General features: G+C 44.8%; 1 protein-coding gene across 1 annotated transcript in view; it reads left to right on the top strand.

Annotated features, from left to right (window-relative positions):
* The window catches only part of tmem8b (transmembrane protein 8B), a 99,962-nt gene that overhangs the window by 44,811 nt on the left and 33,687 nt on the right, over window positions 1–21,464 (top strand). The window contains exons 10-11 of the mRNA XM_056280404.1: window positions 18,067–18,245; window positions 18,402–18,548. Coding sequence (XP_056136379.1) covers window positions 18,067–18,245; window positions 18,402–18,548 — 326 coding nt within the window. The remainder of the gene's footprint in view (window positions 1–18,066; window positions 18,246–18,401; window positions 18,549–21,464) is intronic.

Below are 21,464 nucleotides of genomic sequence, written 5' to 3'. Positions count from 1 at the left end.
TACATACCCACATCTGGCTTCCCACCCACAGACACGGCCAATTGTGTCTGAAGGGACGCTCAGCCAAGCCAGAGGTAACACGGGGATTCGAATCGGCGATCCCTGTGTTGGTAGGCAACGGAACAGGCCGCTACGCCACCTGGACGCCCTGATTCTTATCATGAATTTTGACAACCAAATTGTGAATCGCCATATGACAGTATTCACATTTCATCCCAGTAGAATACCACTGAAGGAAGATCATTCTGAGTTCTGGCCCAGCCCTGTGTGACCTGTGGTGCTGTGTGACTGACCGCCCTGTGTGACCTCTGGTGCTGTGTGACTGACCGCCCTGTGTGACCTCTGGTGCTGTGTGACTGACCGCCCTGTGTGACCTCTGGTGCTGTGTGACTGACCGGCCCTGTGTGACCTCTGGTGCTGTGTGACTGACCGGCCCTGTGTGACATCTGGTGCTGTGTGACTGACGGGCCCTGTGTGACCTCTGGTGCTGTGTGACTGACCGCCCTGTGTGACCTCTGGTGCTGTGTGATTGACCGCCCTGTGTGACCTGTGGTGCTGTGTGACTGACCGGCCCTGTGTGACCTCTGGTGCTGTGTGACTGACCGGCCCTGTGTGACCTCTGGTGCTGTGTGACTGACCGCCCTGTGTGACCTCTGGTGCTGTGTGACTGACCGGCCCTGTGTGACTTCTGGTGCTGTGTGACTGACCGGCCCTGTGTGACTTCTGGTGCTGTGTGACTGACCGGCCCTGTGTGACTTCTGGTGCTGTGTGACTGACCGCCCTGTGTGACCTCTGGTGCTGTGTGACTGACCGGCCCTGTGTGACCTCTGGTGCTGTGTGACTGACCGCCCTGTGTGACCTTTGGTGCTGTGTGACTGACCAGCCTGTGTGACCTTTGGTGCTGTGTGACTGACCAGCCTGTGTGACCTGTGGTGCTGTGTGACTGACCAGAGCTGGACATGCATGTGATTAAAGCACTGTCTGTACAGTTTCTATGGACTGGGTTGAAATGGAAGTGGGGACCAGTTGGTAAGATGGTTAAAAAACCAAGTTAGAAAGTTATACTCTTTTAAAGCTGTTTGGTTGTTGGTTTTGGCTTCCACTCTTCAAATCCCTTTACACGGTCTCCAGCAGATGCCACCGAGAGCCATGCCAGTGTTGCTTTTATTACTGCCAAACACCATCTGAACTCACAAATTCTTCTTCCTGCTTCCTTGGTGTCTTGTTGGAATGAACACTTCCATATCTGAAGCTCTCACTGGTACGTACTTGGGAACCGCTGACGTAGTATAGATGGTTTTGTCTCACTGGTACGTACTTGGGAACCGCTGACGTAGTATAGATGGTTTTGTCTCACTGGTTATGTACGTGGGAACCGCTGACGTAGTATAGATGGTTTTGTCTCACTGGTTATGTACGTGGGAACCGCTGATGTAGTATAGATGGTTTTGTCTAACTGGTTATGTATGTGGGAACCGCTGACGTAGTATAGATGGTTTTGTCTCACTGGTTATGTACGTGGGAACCGCTGACGTAGTATAGATGGTTTTGTCTGTGTGCAGCAGAGACGTCCGAATTCACGTTGTTCTGTTGTGTTCCCATTGAGCCAGTTAAATGTTCCCTGATACTGCGGTCAGCAGATGATTTTAGCCTTCATCCGTTTCTCAGCGAATGACTTAGAATTGTCTATTACTCAAATATAGACAAGCCGCATCCAGGTGGCGTGGCGGTCTATTCCATTGCCTAGCAACACGGGGATCGGCGGTTCGAATCCCCGTGTTACCTCCTGCTTGGTCGGGCGTCCCTACAGACACAATTGGCTGTGTCTGTGGGTGGGAAGCCGGATGTGGGTATGTGTCCTGGTCGCTGCACTAGCGCCTTCTCTGGTTGGTCGGGGCGCCTGTTCGGGGGGGGGGGGGGGGACTGGAGAAATAGTGTGATCCTCCCATGCGCTACGTCCCCATGGTGAAACTCCTCACTGTCAGGTGAAAAGAAGCGGCTGGCGACTCCACATGTATGGGAGGAGGCATGTGGTAGTCTGCAGCCCTCCCCGGGTCAGCAGAGGGGGTGGAGCAGAGACCGGGACGGCTCAGGAGAGTGGGGTAATTGGACGGGTACAATTGGGGAGAAAAAGGGGGAATCCCCCCCCCCCAAAAAAATCTATATAGATAAGCCAAATCCTGTGGCAGGCCTACTGGGTGGAACGCCTTACAATAAAATGTTATGCTATGATTAATACAGGTAGTAATATGTTAGGTTATGATTAATACAGGTAATAATATGTTAGGTTATGATTAATACAGGTAATAAATATGTTAGGTTATGATTAGTACAGGTAATAATATGTTAGGTTATGATTAGTACAGGTAATAATATGTTAGGCTATGATTAATACAGGTAGTAATATGTTAGGTTATGATTAACACAGGTAATAATATGTTAGGTTATGATTAGTACAGGTAGTAATATGTTAGGTTATGATTAATACAGGTAGTAATATGTTAGGTTATGATTAATACAGGTAATAATATGTTAGGCTATGATTAATACAGGTAATAATATGTTAGGTTATGATTAATACAGGTAATAAATATGTTAGGTTATGATTAGTACAGGTAATAATATGTTAGGCTATGATTAATACAGGTAATATTATGTTAGGTTATGATTAGTACAGGTAATAATATGTTAGGTTATGATTAATACAGGTAATAATATGTTAGGCTATGATTAATACAGGTAATAATATGTTAGGTTATGATTAATACAGGTAATAATATGTTAGGTTATGATTAATACAGGTAATAATATGTTAGGTTATGATTAATACAGGTAATAAATATGTTAGGTTATGATTAGTACAGGTAATAATATGTTAGGTTATGATTAATACAGGTAATATTATGTTAGGTTATGATTAGTACAGGTAATAATATGTTAGGTTATGATTAATACAGGTAATAAATATGTTAGGTTATGATTAGTACAGGTAATAATATGTTAGGCTATGATTAATACAGGTAATATTATGTTAGGTTATGATTAGTACAAGTAATAATATGTTAGGTTATGATTAATACAGGTAATAATATGTTAGGCTATGATTAATACAGGTAATAATATGTTAGGTTATGATTAATACAGGTAATAATATGTTAGGTTATGATTAATACAGGTAATAATATGTTAGGTTATGATTAATACAGGTAATAAATATGTTAGGTTATGATTAGTACAGGTAATAATATGTTAGGTTATGATTAATACAGGTAATATTATGTTAGGTTATGATTAGTACAGGTAATAATATGTTAGGTTATGATTAGTACAGGTAATAATATGTTGGACTATGATTAATACAGGTAGTAATATGTTAGGTTATGATTAGTACAGGTAATAATATGTTAGGCTATGATTAGTACAGGTAATATAGGTTATGATTAGTACAGGTAATAATATGTTAGGTTATGATTAATACAGGTAGTAATATGTTAGGTTATGATTAGTACAGGTAATAATATGTTAGGCTATGATTAGTACAGGTAATATTATGTTAGGCTATGATTAGTACAGGTAATATTATGTTAGGCTATGATTAGTACAGGTAATAAATATGTCAGGTTATGATTAGTACAGGTAATAATATGTTAGGTTATGATTAATACAGGTAATATTATGTTAGGTTATGATTAGTACAGGTAATAATATGTTAGGTTATGATTAGTACAGGTAATAATATGTTAGGTTATGATTAGTACAGGTAATATAATATGTTAGGCTATGATTAACTCAGGTAATAATATGTTAGGCTATGATTAACACAGGTAATAATATGTTAGGTTATGATTAGTACAGGTAATAATATGTTACGTTATGATTAATACAGGTAATATTATGTTAGCTTATGATTAGTACAGGTAATAATATGTTAGGCTATGATTAGTACAGGTAGTAATATGTTAGGTTATGATTAGTACAGGTAATAATATGTTAGGTTATGATTAACACAGGTAATAATATGTTAGGTTATGATTAGTACAGGTAATAATATGTTAGGTTATGATTAGTACAGGTAATAATATGTTAGGCTATGATTAACTCAGGTAATAATATGTTAGGTTATGATTAGTACAGGTAATAATATGTTAGGTTATGATTAGTACAGGTAATAATATGTTACGTTATGATTAATACAGGTAGTATTATGTTAGGTTATGATTAGTACAGGTAATAATATGTTAGGCTATGATTAGTACAGGTAATATTATGTTAGGCTATGATTAGTACAGGTAATAATATGTTACGCTATGATTAATACAGGTAGTATTATGTTAGGCTATGATTAGTACAGGTAATAATATGTTAGGCTATGATTAATACAGGTAGTATTATGTTAGGTTATGATTAGTACAGGTAATAATATGTTAGGTTATGATTAATACAGGTAATATTATGTTAGGCTATGATTAATACAGGTAATAATATGTTACGCTATGATTAATACAGGTAGTATTATGTTAGGCTATGATTAGTACAGGTAATAATATGTTAGGCTATGATTAATACAGGTAGTATTATGTTAGGTTATGATTAGTACAGGTAAGGAAGTGGTTCACAATCAAGACGAGCAGAAGAGAGAAGGGCCAGACATGGACTCAGTGACAGAGGAAACGCAGACCAAGTCTCAAGGGTTTTCCTTGATTAGTGGTGGTGGTGGTGGGTGAATGTTGGACCGGTAACACAGCATAAGGGGAAGGGAACCAAGTTAAACTAGAAAAATGCTTTTCCACAGAACAGGATTGCGAATGCTGAGCTGCTGAAAGAAATGGTGAAAGCATTGCTGAAAATGGATAAATAGGAAAAGTCAGAAAGTCACTAGCCTACCTGAAATACCTGGAAACTGAAATGGGAAATGGCTGAATATTTTAAAAGTTTTAAAGGTATAAAAAACTGAAAAATGTGCCATAATGTGCTAAATACATGAATAGTTTGATGGTTGAATGGTTTCTTTAGTTTAAAGTATGAAAAAGTGGAAGTGGTGCAAAGATTTCAAAGTGCTCCCAGTCCCATTACAAACACACACAACAAGGCTGGAACAAAGCTTGCAAGCATTTGCAGCAATGGTCTATGTATGGAAAAGGTTTGATAGTCTGAAATATGTGACCCCCCCCCCTGCTGGTAAAAGAGTCCCCCCCAAGTAGGCCTAGGTCATTGAACCGCAAAACCTGATCTGACCATTGTTCTTCTAAAAGAAGAAAAAAGAGCTACAGTACATCAGAAGAAATGGTCTTTATTTGTCACGGGACATCAATGTCCCCTTCAAGAATGGTCCCACATATATCTCATGTTAAATAGCCTACTATTTTCACTGCAAATTTACAAAACAAAACAACATATTACATCACTTTGTACGAGGTAAAAAGTTGAATTTTGTGAAATTAAAAAAGTATAATCATAGGGAAATTAATTTCCAAAATAGAACTGTAGATGAATATTGTAAATTGACAAGTTCTGGAAATAATTCAGGTCAGAGGGAAGGATGGTCTCATTACGCTAGAGAAATTGTGACTGTAGCCTACCTACAAATTGATATGTGATGTCACAATAGGACTGAACATTCTAACAGGCAAAGTGTATGGCAGAATTGCTAAACTTTAGAGCTGAATTGTTCAAAAACTATAAAATATTTTTAAAAGCTGAATAGGATTCTGAAAGAGCCGAACTGTTTAAGCTTTAAATGGGGTTTCTAGCTCAAAAAAATGAAGGAGGAGATACAGTTCAAAGGTGATGAGGGTTTCAACCTTTCCCCATAGACTTCCATTGTTTTGAAAAAGTAGAAAAAGCTTAATATGTCTAAAAGTATAAAAGATTTCAAAAAACCGAAATGTGAGCCTTAATGGGCTTAAAGAGATGGACATTTTGATACCTGAATGGTTTCAGTGGCTAAAAGTATGAATGAGTAAAAGAGGTGGAGAGGTTGCAAAAGTCCCCCATTGACTCCTATTCAAAAAATGGCTGAAAAAAGTTGAATATTTCAAAAAGTTCAAAAGGTATGAAAAATCTGAAAGGGGAGCACTGATGTCCTTGAGTTGAACATTTTGATAGTTGAATGGTTTCAGTAGCTAAAAGAATGAAGGAGCTACAAAGTGTCAAGAAATGGGCGGATGAAAAATAAATAAATAAATAAATAAAGGACTGCAGAGCAATAGTGTGGATGCCCCCAGCACTCACACTAATAAAACCACGTCTGTAGAAGTTATGTGAGAGAAAAAATTTATCCTGACGGCCTGAGTCCTGTAGGGGAGGGAGGTACTTTAATGAGGAGCTGTACTGATGATGGATAAAACCCATTTCTCTTCCATCTCAGGTGAGCTGAGGCTTAACTCGGGTCCACAAAGGATTAAGAGGTGAGAGCTGGAACCCGGGGACAAGGCTGTGTTCTGTAGAAGCACTCAGCAGTCTTGCACTCGGTCCAGAGACTAGCGGGTAGACGGTGAAGTGTTGGCAGGATTAGGATAATGGCAATAACTCACTGTTGATATTGACTCCATATATCGTTTCCATGGTGTTTTATTGAGGTGAACTTTGGATTCTATCCTGATACACAGTTTTATGTAAATGAATGATAAAGAGACTCTGTTACCGGGGGCGTCTGGGTAGTGTAGCGGTCTTTTCCGTTGCCGACCAACACGGGGATCACCGGTTCGAATCCCCGTGTTACCTCCGGCTTAGTCGGGCGTCCCTACAGACACAATTGGCCGTGTCTGCGCGTGTGAAGCCGGATGTGGGTATGTGTCTTGGTTGCTGCACTAGCGCCTCCTCTGGTTGGTCGGGACGCCTGTTCGGGGGAGAGGGGGGAATAGCGTGATCCTCCCACGTGCTACGTCCCCCTGGTGAAACTCCTCACTGTCAGGTGAGAAGAAGCGGCTGGTGACTCCACATGTATGGGAGGAGACATGTGGTAGTCTGCAGCCCTCCCCGGGTCAGCAGAGGGGGTGGAGCAGAGACCGGGACGGCTCGGAGGAGTGGGGTAATTGGCCAAGTACAGTTGGGAAGAAAAGGGAGGAAATTCCAAAAAAAAAAAAAGAGAACCTGTTACCTAAAAGTTCTCACAAAATAAAGTATGAAATATTTGAGGGAGTATTTTAAAACTGGTTTTGGTTTGGTATTATACTTTACATTACCAAACACGTCAATGTGACGGGTTCTTAAACATGGTATTTTTTATATGTAAGCAAATAGTACAATGATATACACTACCGTTCAAAAGTTTGGGATCACCCAAACAATTTTGTGTTTTCCATGAAAAGTCACACTTATTCACCACCATATGTTGTGAAATGAATAGAAAATAGAGTCAAGACATTGACAAGGTTAGAAATAATGATTTGTATTTGAAATAAGATTTTTTTTACATCAAACTTTGCTTTCGTCAAAGAATCCTCCATTTGCAGCAATTACAGCATTGCAGACCTTTGGCATTCTAGCTGTTAATTTGTTGAGGTAATCTGGAGAAATTGCACCCCACGCTTCCAGAAGCAGCTCCCACAAGTTGGATTGGTTGGATGGGCACTTCTTTGAACAGATTGAGTTTCTGGAGCATCACATTTGTGGGGTCAATTAAACGCTCAAAATGGCCAGAAAAAGAGAACTTTCATCTGAAACTCGACAGTCTATTCTTGTTCTTAGAAATGAAGGCTATTCCATGCGAGAAATTGCTAAGAAATTGAAGATTTCCTACACCGGTGTGTACTACTCCCTTCAGAGGACAGCACAAACAGGCTCTAACCAGAGTAGAAAAAGAAGTGGGAGGCCGCGTTGCACAACTGAGCAAGAAGATAAGTACATTAGAGTCTCTAGTTTGAGAAACAGACGCCTCACAGGTCCCCAACTGGCATCTTCATTAAATAGTACCTGTTAGAGCCTGTTTGTGCTGTCCTCTGAAGGGAGTAGTACACACCGGTGTAGGAAATCTTCAATTTCTTAGCAATTTCTCGCATGGAATAGCCTTCATTTCTAAGAACAAGAATAGACTGTCGAGTTTCAGATGAAAGTTCTCTTTTTCTGGCCATTTTGAGCGTTTAATTGACCCCACAAATGTGATGCTCCAGAAACTCAATCTGCTCAAAGAAGTGCCCATCCAACCAATCCAACTTGTGGGAGCTGCTTCTGGAAGCGTGGGGTGCAATTTCTCCAGATTACCTCAACAAATTAACAGCTAGAATGCCAAAGGTCTGCAATGCTGTAATTGCTGCAAATGGAGGATTCTTTGACGAAAGCAAAGTTTGATGTAAAAAAAATCGTATTTCAAATACAAATCATTATTTCTAACCTTGTCAATGTCTTGACTCTATTTTCTATTCATTTCACAACATATGGTGGTGAATAAGTGTGACTTTTCATGGAAAACACAAAATTGTTTGGGTGATCCCAAACTTTTGAACGGTAGTGTATATCAATATGGTTCTGTGCAGTATCTTAGCTGTTCCTAGGACCGCACTCTTCTGGACAGAGACCTCAGATGTTGTTCCTGGAATCTGCTGGAGCCGCTCTCCCAGTTTGGGAGTCACAGCCCCTCGTGCTCCTATTACATGACATGACATGACATGACATTACACGACAGTCATTTAGCCGACGCTTTTATCCAAAGTGACTTACAACCGGTGCATCATTTACTGTAGGAAGTCAGGAGAACTACTAGTCATCAGAGGTCATAAGTGCATCTAAACAAGCATCTAAGAGCAAAACCAGTGCTAAAGTAAAAGAGCAAGAAAGAGGTTTTTTTTTAAATGAGTGAATACAATAAGTGGTAAGAACAAGTAACAGGGTAGTAGTTCTTGAAGAGGTGAGTTTTCAACCTGCGCTGAAAGATGGGCAGCGACCCCGCTGTCCTGACATCAGTGGGGAGTTCATTCCATCACTGTGGGACCAGGACAGAACAGAACCGGGACCGGGTCAATCGGCAGCAGGGGCCTCTGAGCAACAGGGCAACCAGGGGTCCCGAGGCAGCAGAGCGAAGTGGTGGGGCGGGGGTGTAGGGCTTGACCGTGGCCTGGAGATAGGAAGGAGCTGTTCCTTTCACTGCCCTGTAGACCAGCACCAGAGTCTTAAACTGGATGGGAGCAGCTCCTGGGAGCCAGTGTAGGGACATAAGAAGGGGAGGTGTGTGGGAGAACTTAGGGTGGTTGAACACCAGACGAGCTGCAGCTTTCTGAACAAGCTCCAGAGGTCTGATGGCCGACGCCGGGGGGCCAGCAAGGAGGGAGTTGCTGTAGTCCAACCGGGAGGTGACCAGAGCCTGGATGAGCAGCTGTGCCGTCTCGTCGGTGAGGAATGGGTGAATCCTCCTGATGTTATAGAGGAGAAATCTGCAGGAGCGAGCAACTGATGTAACGTTTTCAGCAAACGACAGTTGGTCATCCAGGATCACACCCAGATTCCTCACAGTCTGAGTCGGCGTCACCACGGTGTTGTCATGGTGATGGCCAGGTCTCGGTGCAGGCAACCTTTCCCCGGGAGGAACATCAGCTCTGTCTTGTCCAGACTGAGCTTCAGGTGGTGTGTCGCCATCCACTCTGAGATGTCAGTCAAGCACACAGCAATGTGTGTCTCTACTTGTGGAATGCCTGTGTTGCCACCGGGACTACTGTGGATTTCACTTTCCATCTGGTCTAGTTCTTCCCTCAGCCCTTTGTGTTTTTTTGTTTGTTTGGTTTTTTTTCAAATTTATTTCTGATTTTTCCCTTTTTCCCCCAATTTAGTGGCCAATCGATCCCTATTTTAATTCAAACACCCACCCTCGAACCACTGCTTTTTCCCCACACACACAGACGCATTCATGTGACGAACACAAGCCGACTCCGCCCCCTCCCGAAGACAACGCTGCCAATTATTGCTGCTTCATCGAGTCCGGCCATGGTCGGATCTGACAAGACCGGGGCGCGAATCCCGGTCCCCAGTGGGCAACTGCATCGACACCAAGCCGATGCTTAGACCGCTACACCACCACGGACCCTGCCTTTTGTGTTTCTCTAGCTTCTCATGCTCTTTCTTCCTGATGTTGCCGTCGCTCAGGATTTCTACATGGATTACGACTGCTGTCTTCTGTTCCTTGTGGACCACCACAGAGTCTGGTTGGTGAGCCAGCACCTGCTCGTCAGTCTGGAACTTGAAGTCCCACAGGATGTTCGCTCTGCCATTCTCAACCACCTTTGATGGTGTCTCCCATTTGGACTTGGGATTTTATATATATATATAGTGTATATATATATATATATATATATATATACACACCACTTTTTTTCAGACCAAGTACAAGTACTTACATTTGAGTACTTGCTGATACCGAGTACCGATATGAGTACTTAATAATGCCATTACACTTCTTACAATTACTTTGAAAAGACAGGATGTTGGTGGAGGATGAGCGACAGGCGTCGTGTTGGTTCGTCAGTTGTTTTATCAAATTGCTTGTGTTGAAAGAGCTAGTTTTTTGGGGTTTTTTTTTTTTTTACTCCATGGTGGTGTAGCGGTCTAAGCTTAGGCTTTGTGTCGATGCAGCTGCCCACTGGGGACGGGTTCGTGGCCCGGTCTCGTCAGATCCGACTATGGCCGGACTACGTTAAATACACTTATTGTAAGTCGCTTTGGATAAAAGCGTCGGCTAAATGACTGTAATGTAATGTAATGTAATATATACATATATGTGTGTGTGTGTGTATATATATATATATATATGTACTGTATATACAGTGCATCCGGAAAGTATTCACACCCCTTCACTTTCCCCACATTTTGTTCTGTTACAGCCTTATCCAAAATGGATTAAATTCCTTTTTTTTCTCATCAATCTACACACAATACCCCATAATGACAAAGTGGAAAAAGTTTTGTAGAAATTTTTGCAAATTTATTAAAAATAAAAAACTGAACTATTGCATGTACATAAGTATTCACTCCCTTTGCTATGACACTCAAAATTGAGCTCAGGTTCATCCTGTTTCCACTGATCATCCTTGAGATGTTTCTACACCTTGACTTGAGTCCACCTGGAGTAAATTCAATGGATGGGACATGATTTGGAAAGGCACACACCTGTCTATGTAAGGTCCCACTGTTGACAGTGCATGTCAGAGCAGAAACCAAGCCATGAAGTCAAAGGAATTGTCTGTGGACCTCCGAGACAGGATTGTATCAAGGCACAGATCTGGGGAAGGGTACAAAACATTTCCACAGCTTTGAAGGTCCCGAAGAGCACAGTGGTCTCCATCATTCGTAAATGGAAGAAGTTTGGATCCACCAGGACTCTTCCTAGAGCTGGCCACCCAGCCAAACTGAGCAATCGGGGGAGAAGGGCCTTGGTCAGGGAGGTGACCAAGAACCCGATGGTCACTCTGACAGAGCTCCAACGTTCCTCTGTGGAGATGGGAGAACCTTCCAGAAGGACAACCATCTCTGCAGCACTCCACCAATCAGGCCTTTATGGTAGAGTGGCCAGACGGAAGCCTCTGCTCAGTAAAAGGCACATGATAGCCCGCTTGGAGTTCGCCAGAAAGCACCTAAAGGACTCTCGGACCATGAGAAACAAGATTCTCTGGTCTGATGAAACCAAGATTGAACTCTTTGGCCTGAATGCCAAACGTCACGTCTGGAGGAAACCAGGCACCTCTCACCACCTTGCTAATACCATCCCTACAGTGAAGCATGGTGGTGGCAGCATCATGCTGTGGGGATGTTCTTCAGCGGCAGGAACTGGGAGACTAGTCAGGATCGAGGGAAAGATGGATGGAGCAAAGTACAGAGAGATCCTTGATGAAAACCTGCTCCAGAGCGCTCAGGACCTCAGACTGGGGCGAAGGTTTACCTTTCAACACGACAACGACCCTAAGCACACAGCCAAGACAACGAAGGAGTGGCTTCGGGACAAGTCTGTGAATGTCCTTGAGTGGCCCAGCCAGAGTCCAGACTTGAACCCCATTGAACATCTCTGGAAAGACCTGAAAATAGCTGTGCAGCGATGCTCCCCATCTAACCTTACAGAGCTGGAGAGGATCTGCAGAGAAGAATGGGAGAAATACCCCAAATATAGGTGTGCCAAGCTTGTAGCTTCATACCCAAGAAGACTTGAGGCTGTAATCGCTGCCAAGGGTGCCTCAACCAAGTACTGAGTAAAGGGTGTGAATACTTATGTACATGCAATATTTCAGTTTTTTATTTTTAATAAATTTGCAAAAATTTCTACAAAACCTTTTTCACTTTGTCATTATGGGGTATTGTGTGTAGATTGATGAGAGAAAAAAAAGGAATTTAATCCATTTTGGAGTAAAGCTGTACCATAACAACATGTGGGGAAAGTGAAGGGGTGTGAATACTTTCTGGATGCACTGTATATAATATGTATCAGTATCAATGTAGGAAAAGAACTTGTAATACATAGCAGTACAAGCTTGTTTTGTGCGTCGCACACTCATCAGCTGCTAATGTGATTCAACAAAGAAAAAAAATTCCGTGTTGATATTCCGCTGCTCATTAGTTGTTTATCAACATCACTGACGGTTTCCATAAAAAAAACCCACTATATATATATATATGTGTGTGTGTGTGTGTATATATGTATGTATATATAGACAGATAGATAGCGTTTTTTTCCGAAACAGTCCATGGTGTTGTGAGGAGCGGAATATCAACACGGATACAGCAAGAAAGAATTTAATACATTGCAGTACAGGCCTGTTTCATGTGTCTCGGACACATGAAACAGGCCTGTACTGCAATGTATTAAAATCTTCCTTCCTGTATCCGTGTAGATATATATGTATATATATATATGTGTTTATATATATATGTGTGTGTGTGTGTGTGTGTGTGTGTGTGTATATATATACACTACCGTTCAAAAGTTTGGGATCACCCAAACAATTTTGTGTTTTCCATGAAAAGTCACACTTATTCACCACCATATGTTGTGAAATGAATAGAAAATAGAGTCAAGACATTGACAAGGTTAGAAATAATGATTTGTATTTGAAATAAGATTTTTTTTACATCAAACTTTGCTTTCGTCAAAGAATCCTCCATTTGCAGCAATTACAGCATTGCAGACCTTTGGCATTCTAGCTGTTAATTTGTTGAGGTAATCTGGAGAAATTGCACCCCACGCTTCCAGAAGCAGCTCCCACAAGTTGGATTGGTTGGATGGGCACTTCTTTGAGCAGATTGAGTTTCTGGAGCATCACATTTGTGGGGTCAATTAAACGCTCAAAATGGCCAGAAAAAGAGAACTTTCATCTGAAACTCGACAGTCTATTCTTGTTCTTAGAAATGAAGGCTATTCCATGCGAGAAATTGCTAAGAAATTGAAGATTTCCTACACCGGTGTGTACTACTCCCTTCAGAGGACAGCACAAACAGGCTCTAACAGGTACTATTTAATGAAGATGCCAGTTGGGGACCTGTGAGGCGTCTGTTTCTCAAACTAGAGACTCTAATGTACTTATCTTCTTGCTCAGTTGTGCAACGCGGCCTCCCACTTCTTTTTCTACTCTGGTTAGAGCCAGTTTGTGCTGTACTCTGAAGGGAGTAGTACACACCGGTGTAGGAAATCTTCAATTTCTTAGCAATTTCTCGCATGGAATAGCCTTCATTTCTAAGAACAAGAATAGACTGTCGAGTTTCAGATGAAAGTTCTCTTTTTCTGGCCATTTTGAGCGTTTAATTGACCCCACAAATGTGATGCTCCAGAAACTCAATCTGCTCAAAGAAGTGCCCATCCAACCAATCCAACTTGTGGGAGCTGCTTCTGGAAGCGTGGGGTGCAATTTCTCCAGATTACCTCAACAAATTAACAGCTAGAATGCCAAAGGTCTGCAATGCTGTAATTGCTGCAAATGGAGGATTCTTTGACGAAAGCAAAGTTTGATGTAAAAAAAATCTTATTTCAAATACAAATCATTATTTCTAACCTTGTCAATGTCTTGACTCTATTTTCTATTCATTTCACAACATATGGTGGTGAATAAGTGTGACTTTTCATGGAAAACACAAAATTGTTTGGGTGATCCCAAACTTTTGAACGGTAGTGTATATATATATATATATATATATATATATATATATATATGATCATATCTTAGTTGCTGCATTATGTATGAGTTGGAGGGGGTGGAGAGATTTTTGATTTAGGCAGGAATAAAGAGAATCTCAGTAGATGAGAGGAAAGGGTAAAAGTCCTTTTCCAAATTGATGAACGATAAAATCTGTCGGGTTGTGGAAATGGTTCTCAGCTGGAGCAGACATGAACAATCAGCAGTAAGGTCAGCATCAGAAATGGATCCTGTGCTGCTGAGAAAAATAGTTCATCTGGCTTGATACAGTATTAACCGAGGCCTGCCAGCTCATTCTAAATCAGGTTTAGGATATTATGGGGGTCAAGTTGTACTATTCCTGTTTTTGTATTTAAAGCTAATGCACTTATAAGACAGCTGTTGGGACATGGACATGTCATGTCAGCGGTGTGTTCTTACAGTTTGGCTAACTTAGCTGAGTTTCTGCGTTTCCTTCAGCGTTGGTCATTTAAAGTGGCATATCATCAGCCTAGCAGTAATTAGCAATTTTAATTAGTAAGTTTTTTTTAAATCAAAAAGATCATATTTCAGGGACGTCTGGGTAGCATGGCGGTCAATTCTGTTGGCTGCCAACATGGGGATCGCCAGTTCAAATCCCTGTGTTACCTCTGGCTTGGTCAGGCATCCCTACAGACGCAATTGGCCGTGTCTGTGGGTGGGAAGCTGGATGTGGGTATGTGTCCTAGTCGCTGCACTAGCACTTCCTGGTTGGTCGGGGCGCCTGTTCAGGGGGGAGGGGGAACTGGGGGGAATAGCTTGATCCTCCCACAAACTACGTCGCCCTGGTGAAACTCCCCACTGTCAGGTGAAAAGAAGCGGCTGGTGACTCCACATGTATGGGAGGAAGCTTGGGTAGTCTGCAGCCCTCCCTGGATCAGCAGAGGTGGTGGAGCAGCGACCAGGACAGCTCAGAGAGTGAGGTGATTGGCCGAGTAGAATTGGGGAGAAAAAAAAAGGATCATATTGCAGTTGTGATTCATTTGGTGGTAAATGTTGTTTTCTGGGAGGTTGATAGACAGATAGGAAGTTGATGGAGGTTGAGAGACAAGACATTGATGGAGGATGAGAGATAGGAAGTTGATGAAGGATAAGAGACAGAATGTTGATGGAGGATGAGAGACAGGACACTGATGGAGGTTGAGAGACAGGACGTTGATGGAGGATGAGAGACAGGACGTTCATGGAGGATTAGAGACAGGATGTTGATGGAGGATGAGAGACAGGACGTTGATGGAGCATGAGAGACAGGATGTTGATGGAGGATGAGAGACAGGACGTTGATGGAGGATGAGAGACAGGATGTTGATGGAGAATCAGAGACAGGACGTTGATGGAGCATGAGAGACAGGATGTTGATGGAGGATGAGAGACAGGATGTTGATGGAGGATGAGAGACAGGATGTTGATGGAGGATGAGAGACAGGACGTTGATGGAGCATGAGAGACAGGATATTGATGGAGGATGAGAGGCAGGACGTTGATGGAGGATGAGAGATAGGACGTTGATGGAGGATGAGAGGTAGGACATTGATGGAGGATGAGAGGCAGGACGCTGATGGAGGATGAGAGACAGGACATTGATGGAGGATGAGAGACAGGATGTCGATGGAGGATGAGAGGCAGGACGTTGAGAGACAGGACGTTGATGGAGGATGAGAGACAGGACGTTGATGGAGGATGAGAGACAGGACGTTGTTGGAGGATGAGAGACAGGGTGTTGATGGAGGATGAGAGACAGGACGTTGATGGAGGATGAGAGACAGGACGGTGATGGAGGATGAGAGACAGGACGTTGATGGAGGATGAGAGACAGGACGCTGATGGAGGATGAGAGACAGGACGTTGATGGAGGATGAGAGACAGGATGTTGATGGAGGATGAGAGACAGGATGTTGATGGAGGATGAGAGGCTGGACGTTGATGGAGGATGAGAGGCAGGACGTTGATGGAGGATGAGAGACAGGACGTTGATGGGTTGATGGAGGATGAGAGACAGGATATTGATGGAGGATGAGAGGCAGGACGTTGATGGAGGATGAGAGACAGGACGTTGATGGAGGATGAGAGACAGGACGTTGATGGGTTGATGGAGGATGAGAGACAGGATATTGATGGAGGATGAGAGGCAGGACGTTGATGGAGGATGAGAGACAGGACGTTGATGGAGGATGAGAGACAGGACGTTGATGGAGGATGAGAGACAGGATGTTGATGGAGGATGAGGCAGGACGTTGAGAGACAGGACATTGATGGAGGATGAGAGACAGGATGTTGATGGAGGATGAGAGACAGGATGTTGATTGAGGATGAGAGACAGGGTGTTGATGGACGATGAGAGACAGGACGTTGATGGAGGATGAGAGACAGGATGTTGATGGAGGATGAGAGACAGGGTGTTGATGGAGGATGAGAGACAGGACGTTGATGGAGGATGAGAGACAGGACGGTGATGGAGGATGAGAGACAGGATGTTGATGGAGGATGAGAGACAGGACGTTGATGGAGGATGAGAGACAGGACGTTGATGGAGAATGAGAGACAGGACGTTGGTGGAGGATGAGAGACAGGGTGTTGATGGAGGATGAGAGACAGGACGTTGATGGAAGATGAGAGACAGGAGGTTGATGGAGGATGAGAGACAGGGTGTTGATGGAGGATGAGAGGCAGGACGATGATGGAGGATGAGAGACAGGACGTTGATTGAGGATGAGAGACAGGACGGTGATGGAGGATGAGAGACAGGGTGTTGATGGAGGATGAGAGACAGGATGTTGATGGAGGATGAGAGGCAGGACGATGATGGAGGATGAGAGACAGGACGTTGATTGAGGATGAGAGACAGGACGGTGATGGAGGATGAGAGACAGGAAGAGGAGAGTGATGACATGAAACCCTTGCCAGTGGTTTAGGTACACACTAAGGACCCAAGTCCGCTGAATCATGAAGTGACTCGTTTTCAGGGTCCTTACATAAACCTGTCCCGATAAGACCGTCAAACCAACTGCACTTTCATTTCTATGAAAGACGAGCGCTTGAGAATCAACAAAGCATGTCTGTCCTTAAAGGCTTTTTTTTTTAATCCTGGCTGTGATGTTTTCTTCTTGTTTTTATCTGAGTCACTTTCTCTTCGGCATTGTCGTATGCGGGGTTCGGGGGCGGCCAGATCTGTTCTGGCGGCGCCTCTGTGCTGCTGAAGGCGACTGGTCCCGGCCAGGCGTTTTACATTCAGCAGTTATCCTCAACTTGGCTCCAGCGGCCAGCCTTCCACTCACCGCTGGACAGGAATATTTAATGCACGCCGTCTTGTTTGATTCGCCACTTGAAAGGCTTTGCTGTAAACGGCGAGGCGAGGGTAATGTGATTTAGGAGAGCGTTAACACCAGGGGGTCATATCATCCAGCCACCGCTGTTGTCTGTTTTTCAATTATCCTTCAATAGGCGGCTGTCCGGAGGAGATTAATTCTATTATACTGATGAAGCATCTAACAGGGTTTTTTTCATCTGTTTTATCCCCCCCCAAAAAACTCTGGCTGGTCTGAACTTTTTGAAGCAAAATGGACGTGTCACAGGTTTGTCCTCCTTAATAAGGCCTTCAAAAGTGAAAGGTGTTTCCCTCCTCGAGTGTGCTCGGCACCAAGGAAAAAGATGATTTTCATCTCATCTCTCCCAGTGCAGCTGCTCCAATTGTTCTGAACAAGTATCAGCGTTATCGTCCCTCAAAGGAAGACCCAATTACACTTTGTCCGTTTAATTCTCCCTGCTGGCTGGATCTGAATCTGCCCCTCACGTCAGGCCTCTATCTGTTGATCACATCGCTTAATCTCGGCAAGACACTTAGACCGTCTCTCAGACTCACGGAGGAACGTACATGTCGCTTTCCGAGGCTCTGTGGAGCCATTTCTCCGGACGAACACGTGACTTGTGTCTAACACCTGTTGTCTAGGCTGGGACGGATGGGGGTGCACAGACAATTCGGAGGCGTATTCCTACGGCTTCCAGCTCCTCTCCACCCTGCTGCTGTGTCTCAGCAACCTGATGTTCGTCCCGCCGGTGGCCATCGCCGTCCGCAGCCATTACCTCCTGGAGGCCTCGGTCTACATCTTCACCATGTTCTTCTCCACCGTAAGCGACTCGCACAAAGTCAGCCTGCAAATGACAGCCGAAAAGTCCCCGAGATTGTTGTTGTTTTTCTTGTGTGACGCTGCTCAGCAGCTTCCCCGTCTGGCCCAGAGCTAGAAATAATGCCCAGTTTTCTTTCCTCCTCTGCGTTCCTGGCAGTTTTACCATGCGTGCGACCAGCCGGGGATCGTGGTGTTCTGCATCATGGAGTATGACGTCCTGCAGTTCTGCGACTTCCTCGGCTCCCTCATGTCGGTGTGGGTCACCGTCATCGCCATGGCCAGGCTCAAGTCCATCATCAAGCAGGTATGTGCCTGACCCGTATCCAGGAACCAGAATTTGAATAGGGTTTTGTTTGCAGCAGCAGACTTCATACACTCTTCCACCAGTGGCTTTCCATGACGTTTCCATGACTTCTCAAAGCTTCTAGCCTGATTTCCATGACCAAAAAACTGTTGTTAGAGGCGCCCCCGAAAAGGTGCGTTTTTAGAGGCGCCCCCGAAAAGGTGCGTTTTTAGAGGCGCCCCCGAAAAGGTGCGTTTTTAGAGGCGCCCCCAAAAAGGTGCGTTTTTAGAGGCGCCCCCGAAAAGGTGCGTTTTTAGAGGCGCCCCCAAAAAGGTGCGTTTTTAGAGGCGCCCCCGAAAAGGTGCGTTTTTAGAGGCGCCCCCGAAAAGGTGCGTTTTTAGAGGCGCCCCCGAAAAGGTGCGTTTTTAGAGGCGCCCCCAAAAAGGTGCGTTTTTAGAGGCGCCCCCGAAAAGGTGCGTTTTTAGAGGCGCCCCCAAAAAGGTGCGTTTTTAGAGGCGCCCCCGAAAAGGTGCGTTTCCACAATGTGTGTGTTGTAGAAGTCAGTATTCACCCACTCTTCTCTCAACAACTTTTACAAGCCATATGTTTTCCCCCGCATTTCCTCCCCAGTTGTATCCGGCCAATCACCCCGCTCTCCCGAGTCGTCCCGGTCTCTGCTCCACCCCTCTGCTGAGCCGGGGAGGCTGCAGACTACCACATGTCTCCTCCCATACATGTGGAGTCACCAGCCGCTTCTTTTCACCTGACAGTGAGGAGTTTCACCAGGGGGACGTAGCGCGTGGGAGGGTCACGCTATTGAACCCAGTTCCCCCTCCCCCCTGAACAGAGGTGGAGAAACCCGGTCCAGAAAGTAAAAACCCTAACCGTGTCTTTACTCCATCCATCAATTAAACCAGCTGATTTGGGAAACTAGTCAGCGCAACCTGAAGGTTCAGTACATGGGTGGAGTAAAGACACAGTTAGGGTTTTTACTTTCTGGACCGGGTTTTTCCACCTCTGCCCCTGAGCAGGCGCCCTGACCGACCAGAGGAGGCGCTAGTGCAGCGACCAGGACGCATATGCCCCTTTTCCATGGTACTGGCTCAACTCGACTCTACTCTGTTCGACTCTACTCGCTTTACTTTTTTGGGATGTGGTTTCCACTGCAGATAGTACCCCCTCACGGCGACGCCCTGCTGGTCATTTGTGGGCGTGTTGACTAGTTTTTTTTTAAAGATTTTATTTATATTTAAATAAACATAAATCAGTATACATATGTTGATATTTATATGTTATGTATGTATTTATCGTGGTATCCTCGTGTCTGGTCAGACTGGATGGCAGGGGGTCGAGCGGAGGCCATCAGAGCATGTGACCGGGCAGCGCCATGGTGGACAGTTGTTGAGCATGTTTTTCGGCAGCCGGCATCATAGCTGATGATGCCGACCGACCGACCGACTGATTTTCCCGTCACCTTTTAGTATCGGCTCAGCTCACTTGGAACCTCGACGGAGGTGGTACCAAAAGAAGTACCAGGTACCTGGTATCCCTAACGTCTGCCACTGGAAAACCAGGAAAGCCAGTAGAGTTGAGTGGAGCCGGTACCATGCAGTGGAAAAGGGGCATTACCCACATCCGGCTTCCCACCCGCATGGCCAGTTGTATCTGTAGGGGCGCCCGATCAAGCTGGAGGTAATGCGGGGTTTTGAACAGGCGATCCTTGTGTTGGTAGTCAACGAAATAGACCGCTACACTACCCGGACGCCCTACAAGCCATGTTTTATACTTGTCCATTTTGAGCCACTGATGGTCGGAGCTGCACATCATCCAGTGTACTGCTGACAAGTTAGCAAGCTGTCACACAAAGCTAGCCAGCAGAGGCACACACACACACACACACACAAACACACACACACACACACACACACACACACACACACACACACGATGGGGACGCCGGAGCCACTGTGTCGTGGTTCCATGTGCCGTGACTCGGTGTTTTTCCAGGTGGTCAGTAAATCTTCCCAGTTGGTGCTGCTCTACTCAGCTTTCCATAACTTTTCCAAACCTGGAAATTGTAGTTACACATTTCCTGACTTTTCCATGTTTTTCATGACCTGCACGAACCCTGAATGAATTTGTGCCAGGGAGCAGTTTGACCCGGTGGGCCGCTCACGCAGGCCGCATCAGAACCAAGAAAGGTCAAGCGGGTGGAGTCAGGAGGAGGAACAGAAACACGCAGTGTCTCCTCCTTTCAGCGGGACGGCGTTGTTGGGCATCGGTGTTGCGAGTGTGAACGCGGGCCGCTTGGATGTGACCGTGTGTCCACTGGGGGGGCGCTGAGCCGTCTGCAGCTCGGCAGTACCCCACTCTGCACTGCGAAGGGGTGGTGGAATTAAACCCACACAGCGAGAGGGATTACTGTAATGTGTGTGTGTGTGTGTGTGTGTGTGTGTGTGTGTGTGTGTGTGTGTGTTACTGGAGGAGGAGGAGGAGGAGGAGGAGGACTTGGTAGTAAAGCAGAGTTATTTAATGAGTAACGTGCACAAAGCCTTTTTGTGGCAGTGGAATTGAGAGATCAATTAGTGGGCAGCAGATGTGCATGCTGGGAAGATGCCTGGTGGGGGACATGTCTGGTGGGGGACATGTCTGCTGGGGGACATTTCTGCTGGGGACACGTCTGGTGGGGGACATGTCTGGTGGGGGACATGTCTGCTAGGGGACATGTCTGGTGGGGGACATTTCTGCTGGGGACATGTCTGGTGGGGGACATGTCTGCTGGGGGACATGTCTGGTGGGGGACATGTCTGGTGGGGGACATGTCTGGTGGGGGACATGTCTGCTAGGGGACATGTCTGGTGGGGGACATTTCTGCTGGGGACATGTCTGGTGGGGGACATGTCTGCTAGGGGACATGTCTGGTGGGGGACATGTCTG

The sequence above is a fragment of the Lampris incognitus genome, chromosome 1 (assembly GCF_029633865.1).
Source record: "Lampris incognitus isolate fLamInc1 chromosome 1, fLamInc1.hap2, whole genome shotgun sequence".
Classification (NCBI taxonomy): Eukaryota; Metazoa; Chordata; class Actinopteri; order Lampriformes; family Lampridae; genus Lampris; species Lampris incognitus.
This window is presented reverse-complemented; position numbering and strand designations above follow the sequence as displayed.